At 52.0% G+C, this 20,671-nt stretch overlaps 1 protein-coding gene across 1 annotated transcript; it reads right to left on the bottom strand.

Annotated features, from left to right (window-relative positions):
* Positions 1-755: 755 nt before the first annotated feature.
* Positions 756-20,660, bottom strand: Slc26a11 (solute carrier family 26 member 11). The gene is given in 18 exon segments (XM_057774610.1): positions 756-1,559; positions 1,562-1,618; positions 1,802-1,874; positions 3,136-3,269; positions 3,695-3,794; positions 4,060-4,187; positions 5,363-5,503; positions 5,689-5,744; positions 7,308-7,368; positions 9,717-9,767; positions 11,882-11,954; positions 12,269-12,444; positions 13,090-13,232; positions 14,185-14,264; positions 16,392-16,477; positions 17,862-18,054; positions 19,078-19,310; positions 20,584-20,660. Coding segments are annotated over 17 exon segments (1,779 nt in total). The 5' UTR covers positions 19,261-19,310; positions 20,584-20,660; the 3' UTR covers positions 756-1,515.
* Positions 20,661-20,671: the final 11 nt, after the last annotated feature.

The following is a 20,671-nucleotide window of genomic DNA, read 5'->3' as shown; positions in this document are numbered from 1 at the left end:
CCCGTCTCACAGGAGCAAGGCTGAGTGTGATTCAGCAGGATACCCAATGTCCTCCTCTTGCTTCTGTACACTACACACACAAACATGCACAATCACACACATCCACACTCACACATGCACACCCACACATACATCCACACACACACATCCACACATCCATATCCACACACACAATCACACACATGCACAACACACACACATCCACATTCATACACATGCACATCCACACTCACACACATGCACATCCACATGCAAATACACACATCCATACACACATGCACACACATCCACACGAGGACCCAGACGTATAAGCATGGAATAAAAATCTTGTATCTTAATGCTATCAATCATCACAATAAATAACTCACGATAAATGACTGCAGGAAGACAGTTTACAAAGCACCCTGATGTAGTGATTTGGCTCACGTAAGACGGTCACCATGTGTACACACTGACAGAGACACTTCTGTCCTGGGCAGGAGACCACAGGTGTCAGGTGAAGAGGACAAAGGATGGGATAGAAGATGATGGATAAGTTCTCTTTTTTTGTGGTTTTTGAGACAGGGTTTCTCTGTTTAGCCCTGGCTGTCCTGGAACTCACTCTGAAGATCAGGCTGGCCTCAAACTCACTGAGATCTGCCTGCCTTTGCTCCGACTGCTGGGATTAAAGGCGTGCGAATTCCTTCCTTCCTTCCTTCCTTCCTTCCTTCCTTCCTTCCTTCCTTCGTTCCCTCCCTCCCTCCCTCTCTCCCTCCTTCTTTCTTTCCTTCCAAGTCAGGGTTTCTCTGTATCTTTGGATACAGATACCACTAGGCATAGGTGGCCTATGGATGCCCTGAACTCACTCTATAGACCAGGCTGGGCTCAAACTCACAGAGATCCCCTCTGACTCTCAAGTGCTGCAGAATTTTTTTTTTAAAGCACCGTAATGATGACTTCCATTTTTAAATACCATTTTTAAGCCTTCACATTGCTGTGCTGGGCACTGTGGTTCCCTCTTCAGCTCAGCTTGGACTCCACCGTGGTCAGACACATCTCTGAGATGCCCGAGTTCCCGACTCTTCTCTGATGGGCCTGATTCCAAAGAGGAATTCCAATCTGGAAGGTGCCAGCCTGTTCCTGCCAGCCCAGGCCAGAAGTCATGGTCCTCCTGTCTCACCTGGCCCCTCTCTTCAGCCCCACACCCCAATTTTCACAGCTGAGGAACAGCAGGAAAGTCACACCTGAGGGTCCCACACAGTTCCCTGCTGTCTGTCTTTTTTTCTTTTGTTTTTTCAAGATAAGGTTTCTCTGTGTAGCTTTCGAGCCTGTCCTGGAACTTGCTCTGTAGATCAGGCTGGCCTTGAACTCAGAGAGATCTGCCTGCCTCTGCCTCCCAAGTGCTGGGATTAAAGGCGTGCGCCACCACCACTGCCTGTTCTTCAGAGCCACTTGTGCAGCGGGTCTGTCAGGCGATATCCGCATCAAATCACAGTGGCCGCACCTTCCAGAGACCCTTCCTATATCAGCTGCCCTTCAGGGGTCCGACTCAGACTTCAGCAGGGAGATCTTGTGCTCTGGACAGAGTCCTCGTGGATGTTGTAGGGCTGAGGCCCTGCTTCCTGCTGCAGGTATTTCTCTGCAAAAGACACAGGATTTTATCACGTACTGAAAATGCTCCAGAGGGCTGGGAGTCAAAGAATGGCAGTCACCCAGGGTGTGGGGCCTAGGAAGAAAGTGTGGGCTGGTCTGGGGCCAGCGCCTTTCTTAGTTCCGGGATTCCCGACCCTCCCTGTTCCCTAACCACACAGTTTGCACTCACCGGCCTCCTCCAGAGTGCTGAAATGCTGGAACCCCGCCAGGTCCGCGGCCAACAGGGTGCGAAGCACAGGTACCTAGGTGACAGACACGCTTTAACGCAGGGCAGGGTCTGCCCGCTTTGTGACATGGCAGAGGCAGCCTAGAGAATGCCCTGAGTGTTCCCATGAGATTCTGCTCGTCTCACATGGACGGAGGAGGGAGGAAGGTGGGCCTTGGGGTCCTCCTGCCAGAGAACCTTCCATAGGAGCAGTCTCCACAAAAGGCTAATGATCTAAGATATTAAAATGAAAAGCAGACATGGCAAGGAAAATATCTGTTGGCATCATTCAGCCTTGAAGCTACACGGAGCACAGCCATAGACAAAACCCCCCCTCTCAGCCGGGCGATGGTGGCGCACGCCTTTAATCCCAGCACTCGGGAGGCAGAGGCAGGCGGATCTCTGTGAGTTCGAGACCAGCCTGGTCTATAAGAGTTAGTTCCAGGACAGGCTCCAAAACCACAGAGAAACCCTGTCTCGAAAAAAAACAAACAAAACAAAACAAAACCAAACAAAACAAAACAAAACAAAAACAAAAAAAAAAAACCCTCTCCCATATAAAACCTAAGCCCCCTAGGCACAGTCTCCACTCTCTTGAAGATCCTTCCCCTCCCCTGCTCTGATTAAAGGGTATCCCGCTTCTGCAGAGGTTGGCCTCCTCTTTTCTATTTCCACATTGACTCATTAATCTGGATGGGGATGACGAGGGCTCTGCACACACACACACGCACACACACACGCACATACATACATGCACTCAGTGCACACGCACATACACACACACATGCACGCACACATGCATGCATATACATACACACGCACGTGCACACATACATACATACACGCATGCACATACATACACGCACACACATACACACACTCATATGTGCACGCATATACAGCACAATGGGCATGGGCATGGCCCGGGACAGGAGCCCTTGCCTGACGTTCCCAGCACTAAGCTCACAGACCGCAGATGTGGATCGGCACTGACTGCAGGAGAATGAAGTCAGATGGTCGGTAACCTGCCAGGTTAGAACCGCCACCAGTAGGGAGTCCTGGACATGGGTCCTTATAATGATGCCATGGCTTGGAGGTGTCACTTAGGACTTAAAATGTTTCAGTTTTTGTTTTGTTTTGGGACAGGGTCTTACTCTGAAGCCCAGCCGTGAACTCATGTCAATACTCTTGGCTCAGCCCTCTGCGCGCCAGGACTACAGGTTCGTGTCGGCATCTTCTCTCAGGTGTCCACCGGGAGGACTGTGGACTCTCCTCATGAGGTGGCCAGGCTCTCCTACCTGCAGGCCAGCGAAGGCCAGGGTAACGCCCTGCTTCCGGAAGTCCTCCAGGAGCTCCCCGAGTCCCACAACCACGGTGTAGTCTATGCTGCTGACGTGCGTGCACTCCAGGACTGCGCATCGTGGTATGGATGCTGGGGAGACAGGGCAAGAGTCTGCGCAGGCCGAACGTGGCTCTGCAGCATGGCAGGGGTGAAGCGAGGCCATCAAGAGACGGTTCCCCAGGACTGTGGCTCAGCAAAAGGGCCAGGGTGAAGGAAATGGCTATCTTTTTAGGTTTCTTTGAATGTCAACTCCCCAGGCAGAGGCACAGGTGCAAACACGGTCCTTACTGAGACAGGCAGTAGGGGAGATATGGGACTGCTGCCCGGGGGGACTGTCCGATCTGCGCAGACACTATACGCAAAGACTATACGCATTCCAGCCGTCTTTGCTGGAATGCTAAAGCAAGCGAATGTCTCCCCAACCACTGAGGCTGCACCCGAGGGTGCTGAGGCTGTGGGGGAGGTGGATGCAGGAGTGTGTGCTGACTTCTGCTCATCTTGGCTGGCCCACATACCTTCCAGGGCCCGGTTCATTATTGCCTCTCGCAGGGCATCAATTGCAGGGAATTGCAGGCCACTGGCTGGCTGCAGGACCAGGATGTGTCCTTCTGATACCTGGATGGAGCAGGGCAAGAGTGAACGCCAGAGACAGACGGGTCAGAATACTCTTCTAGGCTTTGCTCATGGACAGGCAGGAAGCCCTGACCCAACTCTGACACACGGGGCACAGCAGGAGGGGGAGCTGGCGGAGTCCCCCCAACACCTTACACTCCAGGAGAATTAGGGATTGCTCTCCCTCAGAAGCAGCTAAGATAGAAGACATCTCAGCAACCTTAGCAAGCAAGGGATTCCCACCACATTTTCCCTCCCCTGGGCCTACCTGGGTCTTGGGCCTCGCCACAGAGTGCAGGAGGATGATCAGAGACACCAGGGTCCCAGCCAGGATGCCATATTGAACCTCCCAGAAGCACAGCAGGAAGGTCACGGAGAGTGGCAGCAGATCCTGTCCTATAAGAAGCGTTGGTTCAGGGACACCCCTTTCCCCAAGTACGCTCTCTGAGCCCCATGGCCCAGTGGCCAGCCACTTAGCATCTCCTGGGGTTAAAAGTGGTATTGAGAGCCCCAAAGCACCCCAGAGGAAGATCTGGTAACAGGAATAGAAGCTGTGGGCTGCAGCTGGCCCACAGACCAAGGGCAGAGGTAGAGTACTAAATCCCTGTCTATAGGGTAGGACCCACCTGGCCTGGTCCCATCCCTCCAACCTCTGTGTGCAGGCAGGCATGGGGTGAGGGGCTCACCAGAGAACCCAGGGGAAAGGGACAGAGAGAAGGGGTGTGTATGTGTGTGTTGTATGTGTCTCTGTGTCTGTCTCTATGTATGTGTGTGTATAAGTGTGTGTATGTGTGTGTCTCTCTGTATGTGCATATGTGTGTATGTGTCTATGTGTGTATGTGTCTACGCGTGTGTCTCCACATGTCTTTGTGTATATGTGTGTGCGTCTGTGTGTCTTGTGACTCCCAGAGACCCGGAAGATTCCTTGGCTGAAGTAGTGTCCTGGGTACAAAGTATATGGACTCAGCCTGGGATTTCACTTCTGATGCTTCAGTCCAGACATTGCCCACCCTCCACGGAGCCTGCTCCACACACACATACAGTAACACACTCCGAGGCCGTCCTACAGATGACATGTTATACCCACACACATACAGTAACACACTCCACACACACACAGTAACACACTCCGAGGCCGTCCTCCAGATGACATATGGACACACAGGAAGACCAGACACAGAATAACTGGTCATTTACATCTGGTAACTGTGGCCAACGAAGAAAAGGGAACTTAGCTCTGGTCCGCTAAATACTGGGTCAGGGACCCTCGGGTTAGGAGTCAGTGAGACGGAAAGGCTATTAAGTGGGGCCGGGTGGTCACCCATCCATAGGAAGAGAAAGAAAGGGATGTGGGAGGAGGGTGAGGGGATGGAATGGGAGGAACCCCAGTCTCCAGTGGGCTCAGCTTTGCGTGGACCAAATCACAGCTCTTCCCGAGCCGCTACCCTGAGTTTATTGCAATGCCCCAGCTCTAGTCCAAAGTAGGGCTGCAGGCTGGGAGGAGGATAACAGATGCCCTTGGCATTCAGACGCCCTGTCGGAGGCTGCCCGCCTCGAATGCGCATTCTTACTCTTAACACGCCAGAGTGTCCTGAGGATCTTGGCATCAAAGAGTGGGGCCACAGCCATGATGATGACGGCAGCCAGCGCAGACTTGGGGATGTAGTAGAAGAGCGAGGTCAAGAAGTCCAGAGACAGCAGCACCAGCACACCTGTGGGGAGGGGTCATCTGGGGGACGGGTTCCCACCCAGCACCCATAAAACGATGCAAACTAAGGGCCTGGTGTCCAATGGGACACAGCTGTGGACCCACGCAGACTTGGTAGGAATGACCTACGCAGTTAGAGAACCATGGGCTCCTTCCCTTCTCCACCGTTCCCACTGGTGGGGGGCTCACCAGTCACCAGGCCGCCTGCCGGGGTACACACCCCAGTCTGGGCATTCACAGCTGTCCTGGAAGACAATGGGAAGAAACCTGTCAACCCCCAGTGGCTGAGAGAAGAGCTGTCTGGCCTCATCCTGGGGCTGACCTTTCAGGGAGACCTGAGCTGTTAGTGAGGGCTGATGGAGCTGCCAACAGGCGGCTGAGTTAACGTGGCCGCAGGGCACTGAGTTCAATCTCCCTGGTGGTCTCTTTTTTTTTTCTTAACCCTTTTGCCAGTTTTATTCAAGTTTATCTTGCTACCATCTCCCGATTCCTCTCTCCCATGCTCCTTCCACTTCCTCTGGACTCCTTTCTCTTCCTAACATGCTGCCCGCCCTTATTCATGCCTTGTGTTTTGATGGCCCCGAGTTTAATTCGGGTTCCTTGCATGAGCATCGGTGCGGAAGGGGTTATTAACCGGAGCACGGGCAACTCACCACTGGCCACACCGCTGAAGAAAATGATTCCCTGTCCCCGGCAGCCATGAGCAAGCTCTTCAGCCAGGGTGGGTGGGCTGTCCTGCTTTCTCTAATATGTACTATTCATTATTAAGTCTGAAAACACTGATCAAGAGCTCCAGTTCCTTTAAGGTTGTTCCTCTTCTGCCCCCACATCCTAAGTTTCTGCTGAGGAATGCATAGTTCCTCTTTAGGCACTGGGCTCCCCCGTCCCATCTTCCATAATCCAGGAAAGATTGCTTCCAAATCTGACTCAACAGGACACAGACTGAGACCTTTCTGTCCCCATTTTCTTCTGTTCTTTCCTTCCCTTTCTTTCTTTTCTCTTCTTTTTTCTTTTCTTTTTCTTTCTTTTTTTCTTTTTTTTGAGACAGGGTTTCTCTGTAGCTTTGGTTCCTGTCCTGGAACTAGCTCTTGTAGACCAGGCTGGTCTCGAACTCACAGAGATCCGCCTGCCTCTGCCTCCCGAGTGCTGGGATTAAAGGCGTGCGCCACCACCGCCCGGCCTCTTCTTTTCTCTTTTTCTTTCTTTCTTTCTTTCTTTCTTTCTTTCTTTCTTTCTTTCTTTCTTTCTTTCTTTCTTTCTTTCTCTCTCTCTTTCCTTCCTTCCTTCTTTCTTTCTTCTTTCTTTTCCTCTCTCTCTCTCTCTCTCTCTCTCTCTCTCTCTCTCTCTCCCTCTCTCCCTCCCTCCCTCTCTCCCTTTCTTTCTCCCCTCCCCCCCATAGATCTGGCTGTTCTGGAACTCACTATGTAGACCAGACTAGCCTTGACCTCACTTATAGAGATCCACCAGCCTCTGCCTCCCAAGTGTTGGGATTTAAGGTGTGCGTCACTATGCCAGGCTCTCTTCCCGCTCTTTTTCATAATTAACTCAGACAGCAGCCTGGAGGACTTGGATGGGCCAGGGGCTTCTACCCCTAAATGCAGGGCTGGGGTGCCAGGAGCTGTCCTGAAGCGCAGGTGTGACCCCCCCCCCCCCCCCCGCTGTGGACATCATGGCCCTAGAGGTCTTTAGAATGCCTGGAGTAATGAGGAGGGAACAGTCAAATATGGTTGAGGGTGTGGTGGGGGATAAGAGGTCTTTGGATCCTGCCGGCCCTAAATGAACAGGGAAGAAAGAACATGGCCACTCACCGCCCAAAGCTGCCAGTGACAGGGTAAGAGGAGACGAGGGAGCCCAGCATGTTGGCGAGGCCTGGGGAGAGAGCAGAATTTTACCAAGAGGGGAAGGAACATCAAACAGGAGGAATAAAAGGCAGGTGGAGGTTAGGGGTCAAATGCAGACCCACACAGGGGAAAGACAGAGGGAAGGACTTGGGACGCCGCACCCATGTTGTTCCAGGGAAGGAATCCGATCTTTATCACACTCACCTCACTGGAGTCTATTACTTCCATCTCTAATTCTAGGTTTTTGTTTTTTGTTTTTCCAGACAACATTTCTCTGTAGCTTGGAGCCTGTCCTAGAACTCACTTTGTAGACCAGGCTGGCCTCAAACTCACAAAGATCTGCCTGCCTCTGCCTCCCAAGTGAGTGCTGGGATTAAAGGGGTGCATCACCACCGCCCAGCCCTGTGCACTGATTTTCTTTTTCTTTCTTTCCTTTTTTTTTCTTTCTTTGCCTGCATGTATGGCTCTGCTAAGTTTCCTGAGCCCCTAGAGGTGGAGTTAGCGACAGATGAGAGCCACCATGTGGTTGCTGGGAATTGAACCCAGATGCTCTGGAAGAGCACCTGTTATGCTTAACCACTGAGCCACCTCTCCAGGCCCTGGTTTTTGTTTTCCTGAGACAAGGTCTCATGTAGCCCAGGCTGTGCATGAACTTGATATGTATTTGAGAATGACCCTGAGCCTGTGAGCCGTTGTCTCTGCTTCCTGAGGGCTGAGACCACAGTGTGGGCCACCATGTCCTATCTGTTCTAGGTTCAAAGCAGATCTGGCTCAGGCCTTGCCACGTAAGGCCTGGTGACACCTTAGAGACGGTATCAGTAAGACACCCACCTGAGCACCTGAGACACAACTGCTGTGACCGAAGGCCAAGGCTGGCAAGGTGCCGTCCCCAGGTCACACTCCAGGCCACATGAAATCCAGGACTGTACCTTGCTGGACCCACGATCTAAGATCTTGGCCCACACTTACCACACCCTGGCTACCCAACATCCATCCCACCCAGGAATCTTTACAATGACCTATCCCGGAAACTGCAGGTTCAAGGCCTGCTCAAGATGCAACATTATACAGTAACTGCTCAGCCACCTTTTCACGAGTGACTTATCAGAACCAAGGGATCCGGTAAAGGCTAAACAAAAAGGCACCCTGGGGACACCACTGCCATTAGGACAGTCCTCTGCTCTTACTGACTTGTTTACTTATTTATTATGTGTTGGGAGTGGGGGTTGAGGTGCGACTTTTACCCCTCGCAATGCCGGGATCAAGTTCAGTGCTTCATACACGGTAAGACAGTGCTCTCTCTCTCTCTCTCTCTCTCTCTCTCTCTCTCTCTCTCTCTCACACACACACACCACACACACAGAGTGCTTCATACATGGTAAGACAGTGCTCTCTCTCTCTCTCTCTCTCTCTCTCTCTCTCTCTCTCTCTCTCTCACACACACACACACACACACACAACACACACACACAGAGTGCTTCATACATGGTAAGACAGTGCTCATTCTCTCTCTCTCCCTCTCTCTCTCTCTCTCTCTCTCACACACACACACACACACGAGAGACTCTGGACACACAGTATGGGAATACACCTGAGAAATCACAGGCGGGTGACTTGCTGGGACGTGCATGGGTGCCTGTGGATTCCTTCTGCTTGAGGCAGGTGATTCTACCTCAATGTGTGGGCATCCACAAGGGTGAAAGGACCAGGCAGGAAAGCCCAGGTCCCACAACACATTAAAAACAATTTCATTATCAAATTCAATATTCTCAGTGTGAGGCTAAAGCAATGGCCCAGTTGTTAAGAACACCTGTTGCTCTTGCAGAGGACCCGGCTTCTGTTTCTAGCACCTGCATGGTAGCTCACAAATGTTTGTAACTCCAGTTCTTCTGACCTATACTGTACACACATGCACACACGTGCACTCACATACACACACTCCCAACAGACAAAAATAAATAAATTTTTTAAACAAAAAGAATTTTAGCATTGTTTCAAAACACATCAGTACACATGTTAGTTTGTACGAACAAAAGAAAGTGCAACTAAGCCTGACACAGACCCCAGAGACCCACTGAGTCCTCACTGACCCATGTGCCCTTGCCTGGAGGGAGGGCACACTCCTGGGCCCCGTTACCAATGTTCGGAAGACTCACCTGTGAATCCACCTGGCTGCACCCTCCAGCTCCCTCCCCGGCACAGGGCAAGGCTCTATCTAGATTTTAGGCAGGCTCAGCAGGCTCCTGGCCAGCAGAGGAATGGACCGGATGTCTGAGGACAGGTCCAAGCTGAGATGTCAAAGGCCTCTCCCCCCACAAACATCACACCTGGTGCAATCAGACAGACACACAGCCACTGGGACCAGGTGGGTCTTACCGATGGCCAGCAGCTCCTGGTTGGCGTCGATGCGATAGTTATTCTGAGACGCTGAAGAGAAAGGACAACACACACGCTGTCAGTGACGCACAAGAACAAGTCACATGTGGTACCAAGTTGCATGGTAAGTTTAAAATAAAGCACACACAAATTGAACATGCTTGATCTAAACTAAGGGATGCTTAAAATCCAAAAGCAGGTGCTGAGCGATGGCTCCGTGGTCACGAGCACTTGCTGCTCTCGCAGAAGACTGGGGTTCGGTTCCCAGTATCACATGGTGGCTCACAACTGTCTCTAACTCTAGTTCAAGGGGTGCAATGCCCTCTCCTGGCCTCTGCAGGCACAGCATACATGTGGTGCACATACATACAGGCATTCATATGTACAAATAAAAATTTGAAGGGGAGGTTGAGACAGGATATTACTGTGTGACCCTAGTGGGCCTGTAACTCCCTATAAATAGCAGGCTGGCCTTGAACTCACAAAGATCTGTCTACTTCTGAGTGCTGGGGTAGACCAGTATGCCTAGGGTCTGACTGGGATAAGGGACAAAGTGCTGGAGTGCTGGAGAAGGAATTTGTTCCAGGCACAACCAGGATCAGGCAGGAAGCATGACGTATGGAGTTCTGAAAGCATGCATCATGTCTGCTGGTGACCGTGTGTGTTGCTGGGGGTAGAACCCAGACCGCACATGTCAGGCAAATGCTGCTGCACTGAACCCCACCCCAAGCCCTGGGTTTCATCTTCAGAATCACCCTGTCCCCGTAGTGAAGAGGACCCACTGTGGTGACAGATCAGAACACAGGGCACTGATGATGCAGAGCTGGAAGAACTGTTGACTTGAGCCGGGCGGTGGTGGCCAAGCCTTTAATCCCAGCACTCGGGAGGCAGAGGCAGGCGGGTCTCTGTGAGTTCAAGGCCAGCCTGGTCTGCGAGAGCTATTTCCACGACAGGCACCAAAGCTACAGAGAAACCCTGTCTCAAAAAAACAAAACAAACAACAAAAAAGAACCCTGCTGACTGGCGGGGCAAGTGAAGGATTTAAGAGCCCCACCTTCGAATGGCGAGATCCTGGGTACGCACTGAGCCAGAGGGGAAAACAAGAGGTCAAAATCTTAGGAATTTTGTGAGCCAAGTACTAAAGTTGAAGTTTAAAGTCCAGCCTTTTCTACTGATTAAATTAAAACATTTCAGCTGGATGTGGTGGCTCACTTTAATCCCAGCACTCAGGAGTTCTAGTCTAGCAGGGTGTTCCAGGACAGTCAAGGTTACATAATTTGGCTTGGTCTCAAAAACAAACAAATAAACACATTTTGGGGCTGGAATGATGACCCAGGGTTGAGAAAGCTTATTCATCTCGCAGGAAACCCGAGTTCAGCTCCTCCCACCCACATCAGGTGGTTCACCAACACTTGCAACTCCAGTTCCAAGGGACTGGACACTTTCTGGCCTCTGCAGGCATATGAATTCATGTGTGCGTGTGTGCGCGCGCGCGCACACACACACACACACAAATAAATTAAATTAAGCAAATCTTTAAAAATCTTGCAATTCAACAAATTACATTAAAAACAATGATAACACAGCTTGCTGCTTCCTGGACCCCATGTCACTGTGATCAGTGAGGTGTCCATTGCCCACTGTGAGAGGCTGTGCTGGGGAACAAATCGGTACCTAACACACATTTCATCCCAGCTCATCAAACATCATGCTCAGCTCCAGCCTGGTAGGAGCATCCGCACCTCAGAAACAAGCAAGCGCTCCTCCATAGCGGAACTCGTGCGTCCTCAGGGCAGGCTGCCAGCATGCTAACATCATATCCCAATGGCATTCCTCACCCACAGAGCCCTCTGACAGCGTACTGAATGTCCTTCGCCCGGACCCCGGGAGCTAGGAGTGTGGCGGACTTGCACGGACTGCGTTCTGAGAGCACCTGGGCCATGCTGGCTCCCTTTCAGTCTGTGAAGCCTTCTGGACTTTAGGTTATGGATGTCCATTAATCCCTACCCCCCCACTCCACATAATTAAAAACATGAGCACGTATTACCTGCATTAAAATTCTAATTTTAAAAATTAGAATAGGCAAACACACCAGGAAGCAGGAGCCTGGAGTGAGCTCGTGTGTGTATGTGTGTTGGGGGAGTTATAGGCGGCAGGCATCTCACCAAAGGATTTGGCCACGGCGATGCTCTCCAGGAGACCCACCAGAGGTACCACAGCCAGTCCGGCCCCCATGTCCTGGGAGGAGAGAGGGACAGAGAATTGTTGTCCTGTGCTCAGGGAGGGTCTTTCCAAGCAGGGACCTGCTGAGGCGGATGGTCCTTCTTGGTGACTAATGGAGGCAAACACAGTGCAGGAGTGCAAATTTGTACCACCTCATCGTGAAAAGAGAGGCACCAAGAACCCGGCAAATGCATCCTTTCCCGGTGTCCACAGGAGGAAGGAGTTTGAGGTAGAAAGGCGTGCGTCCTATCTGGCTCCTTCTCCACTTTCCTGAGACACCCATCTCGAGGACCCGGCCCAGGGGCCGTCTCAGCCCTAGTCATGCTCACCTGCACCATCTCTGAGAAGGAGATGGTCTTATTGTCTGTGGTCACTGAGAAGGGTGGGACCCGCAGAGGAGGGAGCCCCTCCTCTATCTTTCCAGTCAGAACGAAAGGATGGCGTCCTGTCACCTCGAAGGAGTAAGCAATCAGGGCTGCAAAGGAGACCACCAAGGCATTGCGAGCTGGGACAGAAGTGGGGAGAGATTGGTGAGACATGGTCTTCGTTGCTTCTGACGATTTATTTATTACTTTGTGTGTATAAGTGGCTTGTTTGTTTGTTTGTTTGTTTGTTTCTTTGAGACAGGGTTTCTCTGTGTAATAGCCCTGACTGTCCTGGAACTTGCTCTGTAGACTAGGCTGGACTCGAACTCACAGAAACCCACCTACCTTTGATTCCCAAGTTGGGATTAAAGGCATAAATCATGACACCTGACCGCTATTGATTTTTTATTCAATTCATTGTGATCAGAAGGTACACCTTACTGACTCAAAACTATTTAAGTTTAGCCAGGCAGTGGTGGTGCCCGCTTTTAATCCCAGCACTAGGGAGGCAGAGGCGGGCAGATCTCTGAGTTCGAGGCCAGGCTGGTCTACAGAGTGAGTTCCAGGACAGCAGGGGTACTGAGAAACCCTGTCTCAAACAAAGCAAACAAACAACAACACTTCATGACAGCCATAATGATCACTAATGTCCCCGGCGGGACAAAGCCATTTAAGTCTGAAACTATCTGTGGCCGTGTGTCCTCAGTTCGGCTGTGGGTCGAAAGCACCTACGCCCCCAGCACAACCTCTGTGGAGCCGGCTCCTCGGCCAACAGCTCCCCTCACCTGTTGTGACAGTCCACACCAGTCCACGGCTGAACTTCACACCAAGGGGCGTCTCAGGATGAGGAGGAGGCATGCGTGCCCGCATCAGCTTCAGCACCAGAAGCAGCACCATGCAGGCCAGCCCCAGGACGGCGTCGCCCACCCTGCGAACAGAAGATCGGTCAGCACCCGACTCAGCAGCAAGGGCCCGCGGGATGCTGTGGCTGTCCTTTCCTTCTATTGAGATAGAGTCTCTAAACGGCTGAAGCAGTCATTGAATTTGCAATCCTCCTGCCTTCGCATTCCAAATGCCAGGACCACAGACGAGAGTACAGCTCTCAGTGGTAGCCGTTGCTGCAAGTCTCTCTGCCCTTTCCACCTTCTCCTGCATAACCTACATCTCTATTCTATTCAGACTTCTCTGGCCTCTGACGTATATACTCCTCTGAGGGCCCAGATGTGAGAGGTCCATCGTCTCACGGTAACTGGATTACTGGCCCGGTTTTCAGTCACATGTCCTCCGGCCTATAGCTGCTTAGCCTGTTTGGAGTTTGGAGGGTTTGGGATCGCATGGCCAGGGACACCTGTTACTAACACTGTACTGGGCTGGGACTGGCCAATCTCACTCCCCTGCCTCCACCAGGGCAGACGGGAAGCAAGCACCGTGCTACTGGCTTCAGGCCCTAGGGAGCAGCAGCCGACTGCCCTCGGCTTGGGTGGTTCCCCAAGTAATTTCTGGCATAAGGGGCAGGCTGGTTCCCGCCGGGCTGCTCTCCCTGAAGGACAGGCCCCACTGTGGGTGCCCCAGCTCTCCATGGCCCGCTAGCCCTGCCTGCTGCCCAGGCTCTGTGTTTGCAGCAGCTGTCGGTGTTAGATCTGTGTTCTCTCTCTGCCTCCCTAAGAACTCTGGGAGCGAGACGCTGACGAAGGAGGCGCTAGGGACGCTGTCCACGCTGCCCAGGTCTTGCTAAAATGCTGCTAACTGTGGGTCTGACCTGGCCTGGGTGTCTGCAGGTCTGACTTGGGACAGCACTGCTCTCAACAGAACAAATGCCACCCGGATGGGGCTGAGGTGGGGGTGTGGACAGGGTCAAAAGGACAGAAGCTGACAGGTACCTGGTCTCTCCGATGTGGAGGAAGGTGTGGTAGACCTGGAGGAAGAACTGCCGGGGGATGTTCTTCAGTCCCAGCAGGTTCTGTTCAGACAGTGGAGTCATCAGACAGTCGCCCATCAGAGGCCAGCTGCTCACACTTTCCCATAGAAGCCCCTAAAGTCCCATGCTGGACCCCAATCCCCGGGCCGTGCTGCCTCAGGGCTCCCAGGAGACCAACTGCTGATCACTCAAGGCCCTGAGGCAGGAGAGTGGAGTTGCCTTTTTTTTTTTTTTTTTTTTTTTTTGGTTGTTCGAGACAGGGTTTCTCTGTGTAGCTTTGGAGTCTATCCAGGAACTCTCTCTGTAGACCAGGCTGGCCTCAAACTGACAGAGATCCTCCTGCCTCTGCCTCCCGAGTGCTGGGATTAAAGGCATGCACCACCACCGCCCAGGGGAGTTATCTTAGTAAAGACAAAATGCCAGCTTGGGACCCCAGTTCTACGGCTGTGTGGTCAGGAGTCCAGGCTGCCTCTAAGCACCCGCAGACACTGGCCTAAAGTTGTCCATCACTCCTAACATCACCTCCACCAACCAGAAGGAAAAACCACACCTGCCACGAAACAACACACAGACAGGCAGGGCTCCGAGGGAGCTGGGTGCTGACAGTCTTCAGGAAAAGGGGCCCTACTCTCTGGCTTTGTTTTTTATCTCATGAAGTCTCGTAGGGATGGTGACAGGCTGTGACAGCCTGATACCTGCTATAGACACTGAGGTGTGGGAACTCTGGGTAAGTAATCACAGGTGTATTCTGGGTAAGTAAGCACAGGTGTATTCTGGGTGACTCACGGCCCAAGCATGTCAGAAAGCTGCAGGTCATTCAAGGCGTGTGCCACCACCGGTCGGCAGTAGGTCATGCTTTAAAAATCTGGTAGGCAGCCAGCATAGAAAAACAGAGTGCAGAAAAGGATCCCACTGCTGGCATTATGATCACAAAGGGGCCATTCCATTCTCACAAGGGAAGGGAAAAATAAAATTTAGTGCATGCTTATCGCTAAAATTGAATTATGTTGTTTTCCTCACAGAAAAGACCCTGGCACGCCCTGACAAGTGTGCATACCCCTCCTCACCGTGCTTGCCCACAGTTTGTTAAACTGTTTGCTGGTTTTTTTTTTTTTTTTTTTTTTTGGTTTTTCGAGACAGGGTTTCTCTGTGGTTTTGGAGCCTGTCCTGGAACTAGCTCTTGTAGACCAGGCTGGTCTCGAACTCACAGAGATCCTCCTGCCTCTGCCTCCCAAGTGCTGGGATTAAAGGCGTGCGCCACCACCGCCCGGCTGTTTGCTGGTTTTAAAGTGGACACAGTGACAAGCCTGTCATCTGGGGTCTGGTGTGTGGGGAGTTAGATGCATGAAAGTGTGACCTCGTGCCTAGCAGTCAGAGTGGGGGAAAAAAAGAATTGAAAAAGAAAAAAAGAAATGAAGAAAAGGCAAAGGTCGGTTGCCCCCCACACTTACCCACATCCCCACCCTGGATTTCTCAGCCTGCACCAGAGAGGTGTAGTAGTAGCCCCTGGCCTTGGGAAGCAGGCCTTGTGGAGCTGCGGGTGGTGACACAGGGTCACAAGACTGGGGTGTGGTATGCCACGAGGGGCCCAAGTTGCCCAGCACAGGACAGAGGTCAGTTCCTCTCTTCATGCACTTGGCTGCCCACTTGACACTGAGCACCCAGTCCCATCTCCGTGGGCTGGCAGTGGACAGAGTAAATTCCACCATTGGGTGACTGAAGAACATGAGTTTTAGTAAAAAAAAATTAAAAATGGTAAGTCTGGCGAACTCAAAAAATGGTAAAGGAAAACGGAGGGACCACCCCAGCAAAGCCGTGCCTCGAGGTCAGGTCCGGGAGATGGCTGCGGGAGCCTGGCTGGCAACCAGAAGTCTCCCAAACAAGTAAAGACAGGACAGAAACACCCTGGGGGGCCCATCAGGCACCCAGGCACAGATGCCATAATGCCAGGGGTACAGCAGCCAGCCCCAGACTACCCACTGAGAAACCTGATCATCATTTAACACCTGCCCAAAGAGGAGACCCCTGAGAGCACCATGTGCTTCTCGTTCCCCGGGGAGCAGACAGCTACAGGCCCCGGCAGGTGACAGGCAGGACTGGCCTTGGTCGTACTCCCAGGCATGGCAACAGCAGCCGCAGGGGCAGAGTCCAGGTGGACGCTGGGCCTACCTTGATCTGTCCAAAGCCAATGGTGATGGCAGCAGCAGAAGTGAAGCCGTTAATGACAGGGCAGGAGATAAAGTCGAGTAGGAACCCTGTGGCCAAGAGAGAGAGGGCTGGACATTTAATCCACTCAGCTTCAGAGAAGGGGTATGTGTGGGCAGGGAGAAATGGCACAGGAGGGCTGGGGGCTGACTCTACAGCTAAGGGATGATGGGGCGGCATGCTGTTCTAGACCTTTTATCTAAAGATTTTTTTTTTTTTTTTTTGGTTTTTCGAGACAGGGTTTCTCTGTGGTTTTGGTAAAGATTTATTTTTTAAAAATGTTTGTGTGTGTCTGTGTGAGTTTATGTGCACCATGTGTGTGCCCATGTGAAGAGAGGCCAGGAGAGGATGCCAGATGCCCTGAAACTATAGTTATGGTTCTGAGGTAGCTACTGGGAATTAAATCCAGGTCTTCTGTAAGAGGAGGACATGTGCTTAACTGTGAGACATCTTTCCAGCCTCATATCTGTGGCGATTCCCCTGAAGGCTTGAATGAACGCGGCTCAGCCTGTTGTATTGTAACCAGCCCTAGATCAGAGCTTCTAGAGTCTGGCCAACATCATTTTACTTTAATCATATTTAAGCACAGCACAATTTTGGGGAAAAAATATTAGGATAACAATGAACTCAGTCAAAGTGCACAATAATATAAGACATGTTTACATTGAGATTCTTTGCAAAGTACATCTGGCTTCCTTCACAGGAATGGGTACTGCTGGTGTAGAGATGGTGCCCAAGGTCTAGAGTCTAGGGAGTTTGACTGAGGTAAACACATTGTCTGTGGGTGTCAGGATTGACCCGGCCCTAAGATAACACAGAAGTCACTTAGGCTGTTGTAAAGTATGGCTGACATCACTCATGAGAATGGGATTTATGGGTCAGGCGTGGCAGTGCACACGCTTTTAATCCCAGCACTCGGGAGACAGAGGCAGGCGGATCTCTCGGTTCAAGACCAGTCTGGTTTGCAGAGTGAGTTCCAGGCAGGACTACACAGAGAAACCCTGTTCTTGAAATACCAAAACCAAAACCAGAAAAAAAAAAAAAAAAAAAAAAAGGATGGGTTTTATGCTCTAAAAGCAATACTCAAGGGGGCCTGGGAAAAGTAAAGACAGACATTCTGAAAGACACGGGCAGAGCCTCACTCCACTGAGGAGGTGAGCTACGTTTGGCCTTTCTGGCTTCTCCGGTGCTCATCTGCGTGCACAAAGCCTTTTTGTCCTCACATATTCTAGACATTTTGAAGGCAGGACAGGTCTAGGCTGTGGGTCCCCAATACTTCTTACAAGGGCTCTATTCTGGCCCCTGTGTAGAATACAGCAGAGTTGGAGGCTGACCCTCCCTGTATACAGCGATGCAAAGAAAGGCACCCTAGGAGGACTTGGTACCTCAGGAACAGCAGCCATGAAGCCCCCCGCAACAGGAAAGCGGTCTTACCTAAATGCAGGAAGCCCATGGCCAGCTGGATACACCCAGATAGGAAGGCAAGCAGCACGGCGTAGGCTGGCTCGTGGAACGTGTAGAAAGACACCAGGAGGGACATGATAGCCGTGGGGCCCAGAGTCACGTCCCGGGAGGTGCCCAGGAACAAATACACGAAGCAGCCCATAAAGGCCGAGTAGAGGCCATACTGTTGGGGAAAGGCAGCAGTGAGCACCAGGAGGTCCAGGTCTCTGTTTTCAACCCTATACTTGGACCCCCCAGTATGCCCCGGAGGATGCACCCCCTTTTCCCGTTAACTACTAAAGGTGGGGAACTGGGGTTGTCTGTTCGAAGCTTAGGGCTGTGTGCTTATATCTGTGAGTCTGAAAATCATTTGTTTTCCTATACATTCTTTTTTTTTAATTTATTTATTTATTATGTATAGAGCATTCTGCCTCCATGTATGCCCACATGCCAGAGGAGGGCGATAGTTGTGAGCCACCATGTGGTTGCTGGGAATTGAACTCAGGACCTCTAGAAGAGCAGCCAGTGCTCTTAACCACTGAGCCATCTCTCCAGTCCCTTTTCTATACATTCTTATTTATTTATTTATTTATTTTGGGTTGTCGAGATAGGGTTTCTCTGTGTAGCTCTGGCTGTCCTGGAACTCGCTCTGTAGACCAGGCTGGCCTCGAACTCACAAAGATCCGCCTGCCTCTGCCTCCCAAGTGCTGGGATTAAAGGCGTGCGCCACCACCGCCCGGCTCCGGCTTGGTTTTTAACTTTATGTTCATGATGATTCTGCCTGCAATTATGGATGTGTTCCGTGTGAGTGCAGGTGATCTCTGAGATCAGCGTTGGGTCCCCTGTAACTAGAGTTACAAGTGGTTTTTAGGAGCTTCACCACATGGATGCTGGGAACTGAACCCAGGTCCTCTGCAGGAGCTGCAAAAGTTCTTAACTGCTGAGTCATCTCTCCAGCACTAAGTATTAAGTCATGACGCCAGCCCCAGCTGGAAAATCTAGGACCAGCTTGGCACCGTCAGGCAGTCACATGTTAGGTCTTAACAGTTAAGAGATTAGGCACATTAACAATAGTTAAGAGGCCACCGGGGTTGGACCTATGAGTGTCTGACTGCCCTGTCGGTGTTTCTGCCTGTGGACAGACACTGAGGGACAAGGAAGGGTCAGGATGGGGAGGGACAGATGGCAGAGGGGTCAGCTATGTCACCTGGGGCGGGAGTCCAGCCACTTCTGCGTAGGCCAGAGCCTGGGGGATGACCGTGAGTCCCACGGAGAGTCCAGCGATGAAGTCCATCTTCAGCCACCGCAGAGAGTAGACAGGCAGCCAGGCCAGAACGGGCAGCCTCCTCTTCAGGGCCCTACCAGAGCAGCAGCAGGGGTCTGGCGCCATGTCCAGGCTGGGGCAGACCCTTCGCGGAGGACGGATTCTCTAGAGTGGGGCTGGGCATGGGTGACACAGAGCAGTGATCAGGCAGTGGGTTTGAGAGGTGTCAATGTCCTGTAGTAACCCCCTTCAAGAACTTCTGGGGGGCTGGAGAGATGGCTCAGTGGTTATGAGCATTGCCTGCTCTTCCAAAGGTCATGAGTTCAATTCCCGGCAACCACATGGTGGCTCACAACCATCTGTAACGAGGTCTGCTGCCCTCTTCTGGTCTGCAGACATACACACAGACAGAATATTGTATACATAATAAACAAATAATTATTAAAAAAAAAAAAAAGAACTTCTGGAAGAGAGAGTCTGTCTTTTGTGGGAGGGAGGCTGAATCAGGTGGCTAAGTTCACCAAACCATAATGATCTGGAAAAGGAAGCCAGTGACCTGTGCACATGAGCCTGGACCAAGGATTCAGGAAGGCCCCTCATCCCCTAAACCCCACAATCACCAAGTCTGGGTGTATCTCCATTGGCAACATCTACCAACAAAACCTGGCAAAACCCACCTGTTCATGGGACACCTAAAGACTAAATTTTAGGCTCTGAAGTACCCGTTCCTTTATTTTATCCCCTCTCCAGAGATCCTGATGGTACCAGCCCAGAGAGAAGCAGGTCCTGCAGGCTCAGGCCTCCTCTGGCTGACCAGAGTGTGGGTGGGCACCCTTGGGGCCCTAGGGGTGCCAAGATTTTACAAGTGTGCACCATCGTTGAGGCCACCACAGAGGAAGGGCTCCACCCTCCACTGAGAAGAGCACCGGAGGAGAATGGGTACAGGAGGCTCACATCCTAGAAGTTACCCAGCACCCACCTGCGGCATTCATAGCCCAAGAGAGGGGCCCTGGGAATTCTAGTTGGTTTTCCAAAGACCAACCAGAGCTCGCGAATTAATTTTAGGTGCGTGTAGCACCCGCTAAAAATCCTGGCACACACATAGTCCCAGAACCATAGCTGGTTCCCCACCACTGATCCCCAGCCCTTGAAGAGCTGTTCTGGACAAAGTCCACTCCCCGCCCCACGCCGCGCTAGCACGGGTCCAGTGGGGACCCTGACTCCTGGGGTACCAGTGGGGAACACAAGCCATCCTGAGAACCTGGAGCAAGGCTGAGAACCTGGAGCAAGGCTGAAGGAGGCCGAGATTCCTGTGGGACTCGGTGGGGGAGGGTCCCCGGACTAGGACGTACCCGGGGACCCAACGCTGGCTGTGCGTCCACAGCTCCAGATGATCCCAGCCCCCGCGGCTGCGCACTCCCTCCCTCCACTCCACGGATCCAGACTCACCCACCGGACGCTGAGGCTCTGGGGTCTCCCAAAGTGGCCGTGGCTGAGTTGGCAGGAATCTCAGGGACAGAGTAGGCAGGACGTGGGC

Source organism: Chionomys nivalis, chromosome 7, assembly GCF_950005125.1.
Source record: "Chionomys nivalis chromosome 7, mChiNiv1.1, whole genome shotgun sequence".
Lineage (NCBI taxonomy): Eukaryota > Metazoa > Chordata > Mammalia > Rodentia > Cricetidae > Chionomys > Chionomys nivalis.
Note: the sequence above shows the minus strand (reverse complement) of the source record. Positions and strands in the feature narration are given on the sequence as shown.